General features: G+C 37.0%; 1 protein-coding gene across 2 annotated transcripts in view; it reads right to left on the minus strand.

Annotated features, from left to right (window-relative positions):
* Nucleotides 1-464: 464 nt before the first annotated feature.
* TOM1 (target of myb1 membrane trafficking protein) overlaps nt 465-19,863 on the minus strand; it is a 29,817-nt gene continuing 10,418 nt past the window's right edge. Inside the window, exons 3-16 of one of the 2 annotated variants that reach the window (XM_058189890.1) lie at nt 19,667-19,745; nt 17,487-17,636; nt 16,259-16,393; nt 15,444-15,590; nt 14,097-14,213; nt 13,730-13,863; nt 13,591-13,624; nt 12,311-12,425; nt 11,810-11,930; nt 6,169-6,244; nt 4,982-5,044; nt 2,546-2,605; nt 2,145-2,184; nt 465-1,561 (exon numbers count right to left, since the gene is read on the minus strand). In XM_058189890.1, coding sequence (XP_058045873.1) covers nt 1,410-1,561; nt 2,145-2,184; nt 2,546-2,605; nt 4,982-5,044; nt 6,169-6,244; nt 11,810-11,930; nt 12,311-12,425; nt 13,591-13,624; nt 13,730-13,863; nt 14,097-14,213; nt 15,444-15,590; nt 16,259-16,393; nt 17,487-17,636; nt 19,667-19,745 — 1,423 coding nt within the window. In that variant the 3' untranslated portion in view covers nt 465-1,409. The remainder of the gene's footprint in view (nt 1,562-2,144; nt 2,185-2,545; nt 2,606-4,981; nt 5,045-6,168; nt 6,245-11,809; nt 11,931-12,310; nt 12,426-13,590; nt 13,625-13,729; nt 13,864-14,096; nt 14,214-15,443; nt 15,591-16,258; nt 16,394-17,486; nt 17,637-19,666; nt 19,746-19,863) is intronic. The other variant, XM_058189891.1, reaches the window with a different exon arrangement.

Consider the following 19,863-nt stretch of genomic DNA (forward strand, 5'->3'; position numbering starts at 1 on the left):
AGCTAAGTACGCTACACTGAATTTCAAAAAGTTATGATGTGCCAAGATTTTAATATGCAAGTTTTCCAATCTAGGGCCACTGAAAATAAAGACAAATTTATCTGTATTTTCTAAAAGAATTGCTATCATATTAATTACAGAAATTGACAGATGCTAATCTTAACTGTACAGCTTAATCTGAGTGTTTATGTTCTAGTTCCGTGCTATACAGCTTGGGTTTTATGGGCCTGGTATAAGAATATCCATGTTCAGTTGGATACGTACAGGTGGCATCTACTCAGCAAATGTTCACATTTTTTTAAAGTCAAAATTAACACAGACAAAATTCAGTTAGGAGTTACTTCCTTGCTTTGCTTTTGTGCTAGGAACTACAAACTCTTGCTGAGAAGCCTCTCCTTGTACTCTTTCTCCACATTTGATTAGAAACTGTATTATATTGTAAGCCAAATTTGACAGAAAACATATTTGTAGTGAAGTCATTTCTTTAATATGGCATATACAAAGCAAGTCTCCCAATTATATGGCATCATTCAATATTGCCTTCCCCCAAAACCGTTCTTTAACCATAAACCTGGTGAATGTCATTTGCAGTTCTTTCTGAGAATGATAGTGGAGCGCAATCTAAGGGAAGATTATGGTGAAATCAGAAGTCATGATAGTGGGTTTCATCAGATTCAACTTTTTTTCAGAAAAGTCTTTGCCTCCTGGACATTCTAACTTTGAAAACTGAAAGAAGCCAGCCTTGGAAGAAATTGATACTGCTCAGAATTACGCACTATGCAGCTGGTATCTGGACTGGAGAGAGAATGTGCTTGGCTTGCGAGCAGAATTCTTCATGCAGAAATATTGGTATGTATGTGTTTACATGTGTGTGTGTGAAAAAAGACCACAAACAGTACTCTTTTTTTCCCACAGCAAACTGGATCTGTAGTTTCCTTATTACTAAAGGAGAAAAAAAAATACAGAAAAGCCAGCTAAGGATTGAAAGAAGCTGCCCAATTTGACCATTTTGTGCAATTGCCTGTGGGATTGGGAAAAACTGACAAGTCCTACTACCCATTTTCAGCACGACTTTTAAGAGTCATCATCATTGGAGAAAGATATGCACGACAAAACAATGAAGAACACACCCAAGACTGCCTAGATCTCCCTGAAGAAATCCTCATTCATCTGGCAAATACATTTGACAGCTCTGCAACCTTTTCCTACTGCTTGCTTTGCTTTAGTGTCCCCTATTGCAGCAATGATTAACCTAACCCGAAGCAGTCTGGAAAGAAGGCAGGAAGAAGGAAAGGGGAAGATTCTCTTCTCCGATCTTGTCTCCTTTGGATTCCCCTCTCCCCCCAAGAAGTGCAGTGCAGAACACACAGGTCCTCTTGTAACCACAGCACACCAAGCCGTAGAACAGCTCATAAAGCAAACATTGCATCTTCATCTTTGTCCTTCTTTCGCTGAGGACCAGAGTTAGTGGATGTAGTGGAAGGAGCCCCTGTGGGGGTGCTGGGAAGGGTAGGAAGTCGATCTGCCACCTTTGCACGCTCCTCAAGAAATCTGTCAAACTCTGGGAAGAAAGAATTAGGGATAATTTTAAAAGAGGAAGAATTAAGCCAGGGCTGCAAGGGCACTGGGACGAATTACATCTGAAATATCTATGCGGGGTTCTTGGTGCTCTCTGAACTGGTTGGTTTTTTTGCAGTCCTTTCATTACCCAAACAGGTAATGAAATGTCTGAAAGAAAACAACCAAGCTCAGAGAGTACCAAGGACCCCTCATTTGAAGTCTGAGTTACAAATATTCTCTTCTATTGGTGAAATGCATATCTGGAGTTGCACAGATCATATCGCTGTTATAATAATCAATGACAAACTGTTGCTTTCATTAGGGCATTTCTGAATGCCTAGATATAAGAGTTAACAGATCTAACAGATCCTAGTAACCCTATTAGGGGGTTACAAAAATTACAGGTATGCTAAGAAATCGTGTGTGTGTGTGTGTGTGTGTGTGTGTGTGTGTGTGTGTGTTGTTAATATAGGATGGTTTGATTTTAGGCTTTGTACCCATGGGGTCAATAGATGAAGAACATTTCAGGCCGAGTAGCTGGAGAATATGATAGAAGTCAGGATATACGATTAGGTATAACTTGCCTTCACTGGTGACACCCTTTGGATCCACTGTCTCATTTCCCTGAGGAGAAAAAAAGGCAATATCGAAACTAAATAAGATTAAATGGAAACTCGCAGACTCACTTGGAACAGAATTTTCCAAAAATACTAAGGTATTTCTGGTATATGTTCACCCACCATATCTACCTACAGAGTAGATAAGTGTTTCAAGGAGCAGTTGAATTCGGGACACTGATATCAAATTTCTGTTTTTAATGCTGATATGTCAGTGACAAACAGACTTGGCCACAGGAAAGATCTAGGATTCCCACCCCCTCCCCAGGATATACCATTTAATTATGTCCCTCCCCACAAGACAGTTGGTAGGATGAGCCAGTAATTAACTCCTTCTTATACACATGTATTTCATCTTTATTACATACCCCTTCAGTGGAGATCCACTGTTCAATTTCCTCCATGAAAGCAGTCTGGGATACAGGAATCTGACAAGGAAAGTGAGAAAAAGAAAAAGACCAAATAGTCCTAGTATATCCATGTTTGGAAAAAAAATCCTCAACCCTCAAGGTTAAAAAGTCATGGTTTAAATCAGTGCAATTCTTGGTTCAACATTTCTTAGTGTCACTGAAGAATGATTTGAATTTTTTCTCACACAGCTTGGGCCTTACCTTGCTGGTACAGACTTTATGGATAACATCATAATGTATATGGAGAGACATCATTAATTAGAAGACTTTGACAGATGTTTTAATTTTATTAAGCAAAGCATAGAAATCTTCTGTGTTTTAGTTTATTTTAGGTCATATCACTGTATTTAATAAGCCTAAGGAACAACATTTTGCAAAACAAAATGGGTAATTTATGTCTAGCAAAAATGCTTCTGTGTGCTTCTGCTTTGCTTCCATCTTCTAATATAAAGGCCACTTTAAGCTCTCACTACAGCCATTCTGGCACAAAAATTATATACTTAAGATCTGACAAATAAGATCTTTCAACGTTTCACTTTTTTCCTTTACACTTTCATCTTTTTTGGCTAATTATTATTCCTTACACTAATCTTCCTATGGTTGTTTTTTTGCGGGGGGGACAAGTGGAGGAAAGAGTGATGTGTAAGTTGCTTAGAGTTCCTGAGTAAAAAGGTGGGATGTAAATCCAAGAAAAAGATTTAAAAAAGATTCTTGTATTTTGCCCATTTCCTGTGTTTAGCAAAATAAGTTTAAAGTATTTTTAAAATTTAAAGAAAATAGGGTTTCTTATATAAACAGGTCAGCCATTTTTACTTATTGGTCTTAAGCATATAACCTGTGCCCGTGATACAAAGGATTTTGTTTCCATTATAAACCAAAAATAAAAACTTGCCTGGGGAATTATATTGCAATTTCACAATGTAATGATGAAACACTACTTCTTACTTCCTCACTTCTTCATTTTTAAGTTCATGTTGCTATCTTAAACCAAGTAAGCTTATCTTGATAAGCCAGAATGGGCAAAAGAAAGAATATATGTTTATTTTGGCTTTCACTATTCAAAAGCAAGGAGGAGTGGTCTCAATAGACAAATTCATAAGTTAAGAAAGAAATGTTCAAAGTTAAAGCACACATACCATTAAGGCAAAAAAAAAAAGAGTACTGAGCGTTTGTTTACAAAAACATTGGAAAACAAAGAGAAAAGAACCAAATGAATAGAAGCCAACTAGCCCAAGGGAAGAAATCATGCAATCAGTTCCTTTAAAGCCACTACCAGAGTCTGGTCTATTTTTATCTCACTCTCTTCCCTTTGCCAAGATAAAGCTCTTTTATCTTCTGTTCAAATCAAACTGGGTTGAAAATTTGGGGAAGAGAGGCATTATTAAGAAAAATGTGGTCATAATTTATTTTATCCCCAGAAGAGCTTTCTGGAACAGATGGAAATGAGAGCTACTAAAGTAATCCAGAACAGTGTATGGGTTCAGCTTGGACAAAGCAGTACAATTCCAGTCCTAGGTTCATGTTATTGATCACCCATCTCCTTCCACTTATGACTGTAACTTCGTTGTCTGTATCCTTACGATTTATACTGATATTGATTGTTTCCTGATTGTTTATTTGTAGCCTATGACTATCATTAAGTGTTGTAAGTGTTGTACCTTGATGAAGGTAGCTTTTCTTTTATGTACACTGAGAGCATATGCCCCAAGACAAATTCCTTGTGTGTCCAATCACACTTGGCCAATTAAAAAAAAATCTATGTTATTGATTAGTTCAATGGCATGTATAGTCTTGGAATCTCAGGATCAAAATGATAGGCAGCCGGATATTGATCCTAGAGTTTGTGCGTATATTTCTCCTGAAAGTGGGTGCTACAGAAAAAAGTCAAAAGAAGAGGCAAAGCAGAACTTGCCACTAGATGACTGTACTTTGTGAAAGTACAAATCGTTGCTTGATATGGAACCTTGTAGGTTACGGTCACTTCATAATCCTTTATTAGTCTTTCTCCTCAGTTCCCTCTGAAATAAGCAGAACATTTCTAGTCTTTCATGAAGATAATCAGAAAGAAATAATGGATTTTTCCTACATAATCTCTGGACTGTAATGCAATGCAAGTGCATTCAGAGTTATACACATGTTACAAAGATGGTGGGAATAAATTAAAAAGCTGTAAAAGATTCTATTTTGGCTATTGTAAAAACTTTTGTAAAAACTTTTCCTCTACCCAAGTAGAATCTGGAATGTGGCATTTTGAAGAAGAGGTTTCTTGGCTTCAAACCTAATTGTATCACTTTGTCTGCTGTTGTCCCCACACAGTGTTCAATCCGTGCCACAATATGCTCGATATTCTTTAAGTGCTTTTTAAAATCTTCCCCAACAGTGATACATTCTCACCATTCCTTGGCGCATCATCCAGTTTGCAATTGGGGCCTCATCAGTAGAACCACCTGGCTCCAGCTAGTTAAGAGAAAATTTGTTTTCAAAGAAGACAGAAAATGTGGGTGATGAGGAGAGCAGGGAGCAATGTTCTCAGTAGAGGAACTATCCCCCCTCTATCTAAAAGATCACGGGGGAGCTTCTCTCCTGCCTGTCATGCTTTTTAATGAAACTGAAGGAACTTATGGCCCAAGTCTGTAAAAGAAGGTTGAATTATCTACAGAAAAGCAAGAAAATGAATGGAGAAAACGTGCCTTTTGCTCTTAAGGACTGAATTAAAGGATAGCTATTTAAGGGGTGCAACTCAGACTTCGAAAGAAGCTCGATATAAAGTGGATTCAACACAGGAAGGCGATATATTTAGAGAACTGCTCACTGTATTTACCCCAGGGTGAATGCATAGGACTCATTCTCTTTTCCAGAGGTTTTTTTTGGTTAGTATTGCATTTTTGGAGCTTGATGACTATTGATTGATGAATTTTGATATTGCATTTTTAATTAGCATCTTTTCTTATGGTTGAGGTATAATAATTCCAAGATATAGTATTGTGGAACCAAAATATTATGATAATTAAAATGTTATATATTTCAGAACTGGAAATATCTTTTAAATATTTGGGTTATGTTTTTCCAATAAGATTGAATTTTAATGAATTATTGGACATAATGCAGTCCATTACTATGGATCTTCGGTTTGTGTTATTGCTGAACACATATAAATAGTCTATTGTGATTTATTATGAACTGTTGTGGGAACTATATCATGAACAATTTGCTTGAAAATGAATTGAAATCTGAAATCATTTTTGCCTTCTCTTAGAATTGCTTTACAGTATTTACCTTCACTATGGGTAGATGTATGTTTTCTTACTTTGGAATAGTAGACATATTCATATACAAATTATACATGAAAACATAGAAACCTGTATTATCAAGAGAGATAATTACTACAATTTCCCCAAATTTAGCAACCTTCAGTTATTTTGAATTTCACTTCACATGGTCTCAGCAAAATAACTGATTGTGCTGTTGGAAGTCAGTGGTACATATGGGGAGGCCTTGAATAGGCAGGATATGCCTCTTCAATTATATAATTATGTAGTTATATATTCAACTGTCTAAGAGTTTGATAGACAGCTACTCACTGCTCCTGTATTCTGTTGTCTGGCATCCAAGGCTCCAGCTAGACCTTTTGTTGCTAAAGGATCTTCATACTTCACCCTGAAAGAGGAAATTAGGTTAGCCAATAGACATGGGTCTAGGCATTTTATCTAAAGCACAGATATATGTTGCATATTTCTGGGGTGAGGTTGGGAGTGCTTTACACACCCACACCCACACCTTACATAGACATACCAATAGTCAGGCCCAATAGAAATGTATTTTATAAATTACATGTCTGATTTGTAATTTTCTTTTAAACTCTCTTATTCATTTGATGCATAACAGTTGAATGTACTTAAGTAAACTACATTTCTCTGAAGAAATTGGAATACATTTCTCTTTGATTGACTATTAAGACTATCTATCTATCTATCTATCTATCTATCTATCTATCTATCTATCTATCTATCTATCTATCTATCTATCTATCTATCCATCCATCCATCCATCCCTCTCTCCCTCCCATAATTTGGTAAACACTGGCACACACTTAGGTTGACTGTAAAACCAAATTTAAAAAAAGAGGTGAGAGAGGAAAGGATTTAGAGAAAATTTTAATGTCAAAATTAATAAACTCTCCTTCGATTGTCTCTTTTTATAGGCTCATACAATATTAAAGAATTTTCAAGGAATAGATGGTGACATCAGACATTAGATTTAATTTATTATACTGATTCCTTGTGGTCATTTGAGGATGAAATAAAACAGCAAATTCAATTGTATTAGAGATTGGAAAATAGATAGTTCAGACAGTTGCATACAAAGCTAGGATTCACATTTAGAAGTAAAATAACAATCAGGAAAACAACTATTTCATTATTGGTAATTAGTAGATCTCTCAGAGGAATTATTTACAATGTATGTTCACAATTTTGCTGGACATTCTCAGAATGGCTTCTAGCAAATATGTGAACCTGCAGGCTTTTCTATGTATTTATGAGTGATTCAAAGACTACTCCCAACCTCTGCCCAAATTCCACGACAAAACTGCTGACCCCTAGAGTTTGGAAATAATTCCTTACATGTAAATTTTAAGTAATTGTTGAAAGACATTTGGATAGCGTTTTAGGACACTGGCAGCAGAGAAGCACTGGTGTCAATATTCCTAAATTCCCAAGCATTCTTTGTAATATATCCTTTAACCACCCATCAATCCCAGGTTTGTAAAATCCTTCACACTTTAAAAAATGGCTTGCTTTGTATGTTGAGAACCTATTTGAAAACTGTAGAAAAGTCCTTACTCCACATTTTATCACTGTATGATTCCCGCTGTAATTGTAGTACTGCAGTTATGAAATCTCCTTCTCAGCTACTTAATCTCTTTTAAGGAGGCATGTGAAAAATGTTTTGCCAGACTGTAGTTATAATTTGATGATGCAACTGGTGTGAATTATTTATTATTTTTAGCGGATTTAGAATATTTTGTTTTTGTAGCTGCTGTAGATTAGAATGGCTGTAAATCATTTTAAGCACTTATGTGCAAGAATAAAGTGAGCAAAGTGTTAAGACGCAAAAAGATTTTAAGTCCAAGTCTTTGATAGCTAGATCTTGCTCTAATGCATATTGATTTGCATGCATATATACTAGGGGAAGCAGTTGCAACTGTTTCATTCTAAAATTTAATATTCAATTATAGTTTCACTGAATTTTACTGTATGTTTTCCAAATGTGATAAAACACAGGAAGTCAGATTGCATACCTGCAGAATCTGTTTTGTTTTTTACTAGAATTAAGGAACTCTGAGTTTGCACCATCTGTCAAATATCAGAACTAAATGGAGTGCCTCGTCATTCGGCATAAAAAATCCATTCCTAGTCAGCTTGAACTTTATTTTGGTATAATAGTTTACAGCTGATGGAGAACCAATTTGTTTGCTGCTAAACAGAGATTTAGAATAAGTAATTTTAGAAAAAGTAATTTGATTGCAAGAGTACTAAAATGTGTTGGCTGAGAACTGATAAAAGGCTGTAAGTCACCCAATGATTCTTAAATCACCTTAAGAACTAAACCTTAAAAACCCGGTTTGTTTGAGAATCTAACCTGATCCTCTAATCAAATCTATATCCCATTTTGAGAAAAATGTAGTTCTGCAGCCTGTATACACTAAGCAAATAAAGCACTCTTCTATGCTATCTTTTAGTCTGATATTTTACAGAAGACATTCTGAAGTTCGTAGTTATGGGGAAGGTTAAAGGATTATAATAGGTACTAATCTGCTGTGCCCTGCTCCTAGCAATCTCTCTGTCTTCTTGCTTATTGAGATTTTTGCAAACATTATTTTAAGTATAGCTCCACAGGAAGAGGGAATAAGGTATTTTCATTTAAATACAGTGTTATAGGCACTCAGTATAGAACTGCACATGCATATAGTTCTATATCTATATTTCATTTTAATGCATGAACTTAACACATATTACATGCTCTGTTTTGCAGGTAAAATTAGACAGGCATAACGTTTCCAGATTAAGGCATACAACTATTGTGATGCTGAATATAATCTCATAGAAACTGTTTCATACAGTTACACTATTTTGAAAAAAATAACTCATTTTTGTTATTTATTCTAAAGTATACCCAGATCTGCATTCTGTCTATACTCTATATGAATAAATTCTTTCTTACACAGGGTCAATGCAGCCTTGGATAATGTTGCGCCAGAAATGAGTTCCCCCGAACCATATTTTTGTCCCACCCATAATCACTGGGACGTATTCCTTCTTGAAGCCAGAGGGTTAGGCCACCTCTGCTCAAACTTTTCAAAGAAATGCTTGTCAGTGAAGGGCCCACTGTGCACAATAGCATCGAGGATGAAGCAGAGTGCCACCACCATACCAGTGACAAGGCAGAAAGGCAGGAATGGTTTAAGGTGTTGCCAGAACTTGTTCATGATGTTTTGGAAAGATACCCAAGCCCAACTCCAGTAAAGTTATCTTGATCTGACTGTCAAAGCATAGAAAAAGAAAAGCACAAAAATATGCACAAACATAGAGGCAGGCTGCAGAATAGATAATTCCAATCTGGTTTCTGGGCAAAAAATTAAAATAGGAGGCAACCAGTCCAACTTGAGATAGCAGAATAAACTGTAGATGTCCCTTTATTGGAAAGATTAGATATGTCTTAATCTTAAAATGATTAAATATTGCTGGAGAAAATATGCTGCCAGTTCCTATGCAATTATCCAGAGTGGGAAAAGATCAGCCAGAGTGGATATCAAGAGATTAAGTTTCAGTTACTTCTAGTGCTGGTTCGTTCTCCCTGCTTTCTTTCCATATAGTTCCCAATTCTACTTCATGTTCCATTAACAGCAAGCAGGACGGGATTCGTCTTCCTGCAGCCTGGTATATGCACAGGGCATCCGTATTCTTCCTCTGCTATGGTTTCCCTTCATCTCTGAACCAGGCAGAATCTCTAAAAAGGTTTCGCTCTGCGGCAAGCATTATAAGCTCTTCAGTGACTGCAAGAGCTGAATCAGTGGTGCCTAGAAGCATACTGGCACAAAGCCTATTTTGCTAAGTGTTGGAGGGGGCATAAGTGCACATGGCCATAAAAAACAACTGTTTCTATTAGCACCGATGTCACTCAAAGACTGCTTTAATCTTATGCCATCAAGTCTGAAAAATATGCCCAGACCCAGCTGTGGTTTTTTGGAACTATCAAATTGGGTAAGACCCTCAGTTTCTGACAAACAAGCAGAACAGTTTCCTCAAAAAAATACTAACTCAGCCATTCGCTGTGTTAAAAGCTCATGCTTTTGGCTTGCATAACAGCTTGCAGAAAATCTGCATTATCACCTCTAGATAGATAAATAAGGTGCAGTTAGTCCTCAACTGCTGACCATCTGTTAAGCAACTGTTTGAAATTACAATGGTGCTGAACGAAGGGACTTAAACATTGTAGTTGAAGTTCTGACTGCTGTAATGACCCTGTGCTCATATGGTCACAATTCAGGAGCTTGACAATTTGCCAACCCTTACAACTGATCTTGGGGATGCTACAACTGCTCCCATCAGCCTATCTCCCACACCCAATCCTGTCCTAGTTGGGCCTACTTTCCATTTGGTAGAGCCCCTACAGACCTTGGCCTGTTCCCTGTCCCACTGAGTTCCACACCCTTGGGCCAGCCCCGATGGGCCTTGCTCCACTTACCTCTTCCAAAGACTTCCTTTCCGAAAGAGAATCAGCCTGTGTGCTTTGCAGCTTTCCTATACAGAAACTACCTGGTGTCATGCTGGAAGCATGTATTATTTTGGAAGCAGTCACAATTCTCACAATTCAAGAATAGCAATCATTTCTAAAATGGCACCCACTTCCAAGATGGCACTAAGCAGCTTCTATATAGGAAGGCTGCATGGCACACATCAGCTGACTCTCTTTTGGAAAGGAGATCTCCAAAGATCACTTTTCCAACAGAATGTCCAGCCGATGTGCCATACAGGCTTTTACAGAGGCTGCCTCGCACCATTCTGGAAGTGGTTGTCATTCTTGCAATCTCTCAGAAGGACACGGTTTTCCAAATTGCATGATTTGGAAAATCACTCCTCTCTGAGAGATTGTACAAATAGTGCCCAATTTGGAACCCAGTGGGGCAGGAAGCTATGCAAAGAGTGCCTTGAGGGTGGAAGAGGCCCTGAAAACCCATTACAGCCAGAGTGAGCAGGGGAGATGCATAACAGTAACTAAAGCATTCGTCTTAATTGACAGTTACATTGCTAGACTGCTCTAATTCATAACTCTGTTCTCCATTTGGTCCATGCTATTAACAACAAACCTTGTATTTTATTGCAGCTGCAATTTACAGAAACCACTAGAGGTTTAGGAAATGCCAAGGGGGACAGGGAGTAGAGAAGAGGAATGTGCTAATTACAGCTCAGGTTTTTCCTAGTTCTTAGGAGTAGAACAACAAACAGCCTTTGAAAATTTCAACAATCTAATTCCCAAATCCACACTAGCATTATTGTTGGGGCATAATAAGACACAAAGAAAGTTTTGTTGGTATCACTGTATTAAAAATTTAAGGAGTCAATACCTGAAATTCAGTAGTCTATTGTCAAAAAGGAAATATAATTCTGAATGGTAATACTCTGCTAAGGGAACCCATCATTCCCAAACTGATACCAAAACTAGGATTTTCAACTCCACATACAATGTGGCAAGATTGATGCCACATGAGTCAAGTGACATCACTTTCAAAACGTATTCTTCATAACATTGGCAACCTTGATTTTAAGTCTCTTGGTTTTTCTCATTTTTCTTTTCTATTTGCAGGACTTTAAGAATTTTGGATTAACAACTTCCTTCTCTACATGAAAAATATGGAAGGGCAGATAGCTGAAAGCTTTTGAAACAATGTCTATATTTAAAAAATAAAACCGACATTTTGTATAGATTTAAAACAAAATGACACCAGTAAAATCTGAATATAGATATAGATTAATTATCAATTCACTAATTCAATCTCTTAGTCTGAAAAGTTTGCTTTACAGTATTCATTATTTTTGCCCATATTAGAATAAAAGAGATTTTTTTATTGGCCAAGTGTGATTGGACACACCAGGAATTTGTCTTGATGCATATGCTCTCAGTGTACATAAAAGAAAAGATATAATGGGTATATTCACTTACTCTTTGCGTTGCTCAGCTAAGGAACTGCCACGGGTCAGTGCAAACATATCAAACTCTTCTTCCAGTTTGCTGGAATTATTGAGGGATTGTAAACCTGAACTGACACTGTTAGCACCCAGATCTACAAGGCAAAGAACAGCAAAATATCATCTAGACTGTTAAAAATATATGAATATGTAATAAACCTATCAATCTGAAAAAGAAGAATCAAGCTTTCTTGCATAGGGGGCAAATTTTCCAGATGAAGAAAGTATTAGAAAGATCTATTGCAACTTCTACACAGCATGCATTTGGGCAAAGATGGCTATCAGGTTTTCAATAATTTCTCAATAAATCCGTCTATTACTGCTTGTGTTGGTCTACATTCAAATAATGTTATTTTTTTAAAAAACAGGAGGGAAATTGTATAAAAACCAGAGAGTGCTCACAAAATGGCCAAAATTCTGAATATGAATGGGGAAAAGAATTTTATAGTCTTACAAACTCAAGTAAGGTACTTACCAATTCCTGCAAGCTGAGATGAAAGTGTATTGGCAGTTTCAGGAACTTTTTGTGTCGGTGTGACACTAGGTCCCATGTCAAGCATACTGTTTTCATTCTGTGTGTCATTTTGTTGCTTGGAGAGAAAAAAAGAAAAAAAATACATTTTGCTAATCTTGGATTACGGTGAAGGATTACAGCATTTCTTCCAAAACATGCCTCCCAATTCACTGATCATGTGTTCTGATTTTTCGGGGAAATCTAACCAAGATATGGAAGCCTCAGAAAAGGGTGATATGAATGAAAAGTTGCTACACAAGGTCTCTTCCAACTCTGTTATTGTTACATGAAACAATAACAAAAAAACAACCAGTTAAAAAGAGTGTTACTGTTCTAACAAGGAAAAAAAATAAAGAAAAGGCCATCCAATGTTCAAATGAACTCTCACACAAGCATTTTCTGGGGCATCTTAAGACTTCAATACATGACAGACTTCATAGTTCCAATGTAGGTTCTACCATGCAATCAGTAAAAGTTTGGAGTTGAAGTTTATACCATGCTATTAAAGGATAGTTATGAAGGTAATGACAAAAATGACAAGTCTAGTGTACACAAATGAATAAATGTTTCTAGGATGAGATGAAAACATTATTCACCATCTCAAACTATTCCCTACATTGACTGGATGTTCTTGTCCATTTCTATCTGGAAAAGCCAGAACTGAATTGTACACTAATGAACAATCCTCCTAGAATCTTTCTCTAAATCTAGTCAATACAAAACTTAATTAAATTTTATGTATCATCAACTTACATGTATCCTGAATCATAAACTGATATACATCCTGTATTGGAAACATTTTGGAAGCACCAAATGGAGGTAAGTTCACCAGCAAAATGCCACTAGAACTTTTATCACTTTTAGATGGAAAAAAAACTAACTACAAGTATTTGAAGCCCGGAAGGACTGTACAAAATAAATTCAAGTATGCTGCTGCAGCCACCAGCTATTTTATCTCATTCTCTAGCAATATCAATATGACCTCATGAGCATGCTTTGAAGGAGCGACAGAGTGGTTCAGTGGTCAAAGAATTGCACTAGGTCTCAGGATCCCAGGATCAAGTCCAACCTCAGCCAAGGAAATTTTAGATAATTTTAGGCCTCACACTCTTTAAACCCAAGCTACCTCCCTGGGTGGCTTTGAGGATACAGATTGGTAAAGGGAGTGCATTTATGCTCCACTGAGTTTTTGGAGAAAAGGTGGGCTATAATTCAAACAAACTAAGTAAATGCTGAAATACCTTTGCAGGCTGGCCAGATCGAAGCCGTTCAAACCTATGGGAATCAATGACATAGTTTCAATGGAGAAGAGCAAGGCTGATTTACATATAAAAGAGAAAGGAAAGAACAAGGGAAAGAGAAAGATGATCTCAGAAATACCGTTCATGGCGCAAGAAAATATTGTTGAGGTTGTCATTGACGATGAGCAGCTCCTCAGTTAACTGTTCATTAAGGATGCGGGGAATCAACTCCAATATACGCTGCTGCATTGCTTTACATGTCCGATTCAGTTCCTACCCACAGAAGGAAGGTACAAATTATAAGAACAGAAGCAAAGAAAGTAGGTTAAGAAGCAGCTGCTAATAACTAATCGGTTAAAAAGCTATGTTTGCTCATACAGCTCATGAATCCAAAAAATAGTTTTTTGGGGGTGGGTTAAGCAATTTCAGTGATTGCTAGGTTGAACTAAATGAAATCCTTATATAAATAGCAACAGTAGTAGATGTCACATTTCGGCACTTCCTACCTGGAGCAGTTCAAGGTCAGAAGGTTCAGTTTGTCCTGGCACTAATTCTGTTAACATCTCAGACATTACTTTTACATTTCCATTCACCACTTCCAATTCACTGCGTAATTTTCCAATCTGAAAACAACAATAGAGGCATTTTCTAAGCCATTCCATTACTGATGAACATGCTACCTTAATTTGTCAAACCAATACTTTATCCAGCGAGTATAGTCTGGTTGCTCTTGCCTATAACATTTCCTGTTTTGTTAGGTGTGATAATTTAAGCATAAATAAGCTCAGTATTTTCCTGCTCCTTTCCTGGATATTTTCAGGAATCCCCTAGAATTAATTTTAGATTTTGAATTAACAACACTTACTTCTCTTTTACCTTGAATTCTTCAACTCTATGGTTAGACAGTTGCAAATAGCTACAGGAGCTGAGTTTGTCCTACCTGCTACAATAAATAACTAGAATTTTGTCCCTAGTGTTATGTCATTATAGTCAGTATAACCTAAAGACTAACAGCTAAAAGTAGAAGCTTAAGAAGCATCACTTCAAACTTTGCAGATAAATTATGAATAGATGACAAAGGGTGTGACATATGTACTAATGGATGTGCTCTTATTTGTGAATAATACATGGGAGCCTGGCTATTCCCCCTCTCCCCTAGCTTTTGCTCAGAAGTAATGTTTTTATAAGGAACGCGGTGGCTCAGTGGCTAAGACTCTGAGCTTGTTGATCAGAAGGTCAGCAGTTCAGCAGTTCGATTCCCTAGTGCCACATAACGGGGTGAGGTCCCATTACTTGTCCCAGCTTCTGCCAACTAGCAGTTTGAAAGCACGTAAAAAATGCAAGTAGAAAAATAGGGACCACTTTGGTGGGAAGGTAACAGCGCTCTGTGCACCTTTGGCGTTTAGTCATGCCGGCCACATGACCATGGAGACATCTTTGGACAAGTGTTGGCTCTTTGGCTTAGAAATGGAGATGAGCACCATCCCCTAGAGCCGGAAACAACTAGCATGTATGTGCCAGGAAACCTTTACCTTTACCTAATATTTTTAAACTGAACATCTGAAATGCAAAAAAAGACAAACTATCCTCTCTGAATGACAAATGGTAATAGGATTGCAGACAATTTACTATCAGCCCAGGAAAGAGAGGAATCCTTGTATCCTGTCTAAATCATCTGCATGATATTGTTACATGCACTGCTTGCTCTTTCAGACAAACATGTCCTTTGACACTGGTCCATAAGTGTGTGGATTCCTTTTTTCAGAAACTTGCCATAATGAAATAGAAAGGGGTGGCCTTCAACAAGAAATTCTCTTATATATACAAAAGGGAGTGGTTCGTGTTGCTCTTACCTGGTCTGGCGTAGGTGTGATAGAGGCATCAGCTGCAATTTCTGGAACTTGTGGTAAAGATACAGGGTGCAGTATTGAATCTATCGCTTGAGGAGAATCTGCTGATGAAATAATTCCTGATTGGGCTTCTGGTGGCGTGTATACAGTCTAAAGAGAAATCCATAAAGGAGACAAAGAACAGTTCAGTTATTTCTATGGTATAAAAAAAATCTGCCCAGTATTTTATATGCTGTTTTTCTTACCCACAATTATGGTGTTTTCTTTTTATCTAAGGAATGAGCCAGTCCTGCAGGTCAAAGTGTTTCCCATTCCCCTTAATATTTCTCTGTGGCTTCCAAAGCAGCTACTGCAGCCTGGCTTTTTCTATTTCTCTGTATGAGCGGGGAGCAGCAGGTAAGATGAAATATGTTGGTTTTCAAAGCAAAGCATATTTTCAATTAGGTTGTGTGATTTGGGAGAAATGTGCAAAACTGCATAGGCAGTTTTTGTTCAGAACTCTCAACTATGTCTTACAGAGGTTACGAAGCCTGTGTCTTAAATTCTATATAGTTCTTAGACTTTGATTATGATACCAATAAATTCCCCTTTGAATCCAAGGGATCTGCTCACTTTCACTACACGTGATGTATCCTGCCATACAGCTCTTTCATTTTTTTTCATAACATGTATCAGTTTGGAAAGGGGAAAAAATGGGAACAAATCAACACCACTGTTTCTAAAATCTCCAAGATATATTTCATATAATATCATTCATATAATATTTTGCTCTAGTATTTGTAATGCAAATGAAGAATTATTGTGCATTAAACATTTACCCTCTGGGGCGTATGGATGGGTGATAGCATATCTAGATCTGTCATGGGAAACTCCAGGCCTTTTCTCCTCAGGTCCTCATAAACAGTCACAACTCCGGTCAGGTCCGGTGTACTACGAAAGGCATCAGCCCAGGACTATAAAGACAGAAAAATCATTACAATTTTTCATTTTTAAACTCCTGTGTGATTTTTTTTTTAAAAAGCAGGAACATTATGATTCTGTTAAACATGCAAGAAAAGCAGACTATGCATCAAAAGCAGAGAACAGTTACCAGATTTGAGCATTCTGTTGTACCCTGGACATTTCAGCTTTTAAAAGGTTTTTGGATGCATGGGCTGGTCAGAGTCTAAATACTGGAATGATCTGATAAATACTAGATATATGATAACACTAACAGCATATATGGCTGTTAGAAAACCTGATTTTAACTTTTTAAAAATGTTTAATTTATTATTATTATTATTATTATTATTATTATTATTATTATTATAATAATAATAATAATAATAATAATAATAATAATAATAATAATAATAATATAATTTCTATACCGCCCTTCTCCCGAAGGACTCAGGGCAGTTTACAGCCAGGTAAAAACAACAATCAATAAATACAATATAAAACCAATGTTAAAAAGCTTATTCAATTTGACCCATCATTTAAAAATACATTACATCATAAAAACCCCATTAAAAACCCCTTTAAAATTACTAATAAAACTAATTTTATGCCAGTCCTGCGCGGAAGAATAAATATGTCTTCAGCATTAAACTTGTTCGCCATCCATCTTATTACAGTGTTAAGTTTCTAGCCCCTGTGACTTGTAGGCTTGTAGCTTGTAAGCTACTCTAGCTGAGATCTAAAAGAAACAGTAGGTTTCATGAGTTAAAAAGGTAGCTTCAGACCATTGCCTGTGTTTTGCCTCTTACCATGAACAGTAACATAATTATTTATACAAAATAAGGTCTGATATTATTTATAATTATTATTTTATACAAGATAAGGTCTGATACTATGCAAGTTGAATACATCGACAAGGTACATACATGTTTCAGATTTCACTTATCTTCAGGAAACCAAGCATGGATAGAAAGTTTACTTCTATTTAATAAGCATAGATTACATACTGGCATGAAAATAATCTGGGCTTGTGGTTTAGGCAAAGTAACTGTTCTTATACATGGAGGGCCCTCTGAAAGTCAGAAAGATTGACAGGGATACACTTACTTGGATGAGAGTCAGCACCTTATCATGTACAATGGCTGGAGGATTGTTTTTGGGAAGGATGGTTCGTACTAATACACCTTCTACAAAATCCTGGCTAGTAACCAGTATGTGAAAGCGATGGCCACAGTTTTTGACACATGTTTCAAGGACCTGCGAAGTCAAACAAGAGGCATTAGAAATTACTTCTGGTCTACTTGCTTTTTGCTTTTTCATTTCCTGATCACGTTACAGCTAATGTTTTAGAAATAACTATAGATCACCAATACGAAGTGATTCAATTCCTTGATTGCAAAAACTGGCCTTGGTGTTCACAGGCAAGTGTTCACAGAAAGATACGGTTATTTCACATTAGGCCAATAAAATTATTCTTTTACTGCCAAGTGTATCTACATTGCCTTTCAATTAATTTAGACAATCTTCACAATATACTTTTTTTAAAAAAAAAAACTGTGCTTCTTATGAAAATTTAGTATTCTAGGTTAGAGATCACTCCTCTTTTCCAGGTATATCCTTGAGGTAAAGCACTTACCACAACAGCTTTCTCCCTTGCTAACACTCTCCTAATGGAACAGAACTGCCTGTCACTCAATTTGTCAATAAAGCTTAATTGGAAAGCTATCCCCACTGACAGACGGTAAAAAGCAAAGGTGAGAGAGAAAGTGAAGGTATAACTTTATGTATAGTGGAAGTAAAAAAGTCTATGCACCCATTAAAATACAAAGTTTTTGAGGTGTAAAAAAATCAGACCAAGATAGAACACAGAATAGAGCTGGAAGATCTTTTGGTTAATCCTTGCTCAAGCAGGAGACCCTATACCATTTCAGACAGTGATGGAGCATCCACAACTTCTGAAGGCAAGCTATTCCATTGGCTGATTGCTCTCATTGTTACAATTTTCTCCTTAGTTCTAGGTTGCTTCTCTCTTTGGTTAGTTTCCATCCATTCTTTCTTGTCTTGTCATTTGGTGGTTTGGAAACCTCTTTGTGTTTGTAGGTGCCCCTCTAATATTGGAAAATCACTTCAGAATTTTCTCCACTTTTAATATAACATATAAGGTATACAATCTCCCAATTAATCATTTGTCTCGGCTGTGGGGTATATGGCAAAAGAGAGACTTTTCTCACGAAGAAAAACATTCAAGCCCTGCTACCTTTTGCAAAAACCTATAGCATATCTGACAAAAGCATGTGGGAAAATGTGTTACGGTCTGATAAAACCAAGTTGAAGTTTTTGGGGATAATTCCAAAAAACATGTTTGGTGCAAAAACAATACCGTGCATTACCAAAAGTACCCCATAGCTACAGTGAAGCATGGTGGTGGCAGCATTATTCTTTGGGGCTGCTTTTCTTAGCTGGAACTAGGGCTTGAGTCAAGGTGGAGGGAATTATGAAAGTTTCAAACATCAATCAATTTTGGCATAAAACCTTTAGGCCTCTGCTAAAATGCTGAAGTTGAACAGGAATTTCACTTTTCATCACGGCAACCCAAAATATACCTCCAAGTCAACAAAAGAATGGCTTCACCAGAAGAAGATTAAAGTTTTGGAACAGCCAGCCAGAGCCTGGATCTGAATCTAACTGAAAATCTTTGAAGTGATCTGAAGAGGGGGGACGGGCATAGGAGATGTCATTGCAATCTGATGTTTGGAGTGCTTTTGCAAGGAAGAGTGGGAAAAGATTTCCAAGGCAAGATGTGCCATGCTGATAGGTTCCTATCCCAAAAGGGGGAATGCTGTCATAAAAGCAAAAGGTACTTCAACAAAATATTAGTTTAAAGGTGTGCACACCAGTGGTAGGTTGCTACCGGTTCGCCCAGGATTGGGTGAACCGGTAGCGGCGCGGTGGCGGGAGGCTCTGCCCAGCCACCCGGATGCTTCTGCGCATGCACAGAAATGTGCGCGCGCACGTGAGTGAACCGATAGTGATGAGTTTTGAAACCCGCCCCAATGCACACTTATGCAGCTACATTATTCTGGTTTCTTACTGCTATTTTCTCTCTTAAAAAATTCAGTTTGTTTTTAATTGAACTGTATATAGCTTATATGTTACATTAAAGATGGGAAAAAATCTGAAATGATTTATCTTGATATGATTTCTTTTACAACTCAAAAACTTGGCATTTTAAAAGGTGTGTAGGTTTTCTATATCCACCGTAACTGAGAAATTTGCACCATACTCACCGTCAAAGCCAGCATCACTTCATGGAAATTCTTATTTCCCACAATCCTTTTCTTTATAGCTCGAAAAGCATCTTTGGGCCTAACAATAGCAAAGGTCAAATAATAAAAAATACTAATACTGAAAAACAAACAAAATATATGCTTGCAATTTGCCAGACAATAAGGGTCAGAATCAGGTTTCTTCTTCTTCAATTAGA

Source organism: Ahaetulla prasina, chromosome 7 (genome assembly GCF_028640845.1).
Source record: "Ahaetulla prasina isolate Xishuangbanna chromosome 7, ASM2864084v1, whole genome shotgun sequence".
In the NCBI taxonomy this organism is placed as follows: Eukaryota; Metazoa; Chordata; class Lepidosauria; order Squamata; family Colubridae; genus Ahaetulla; species Ahaetulla prasina.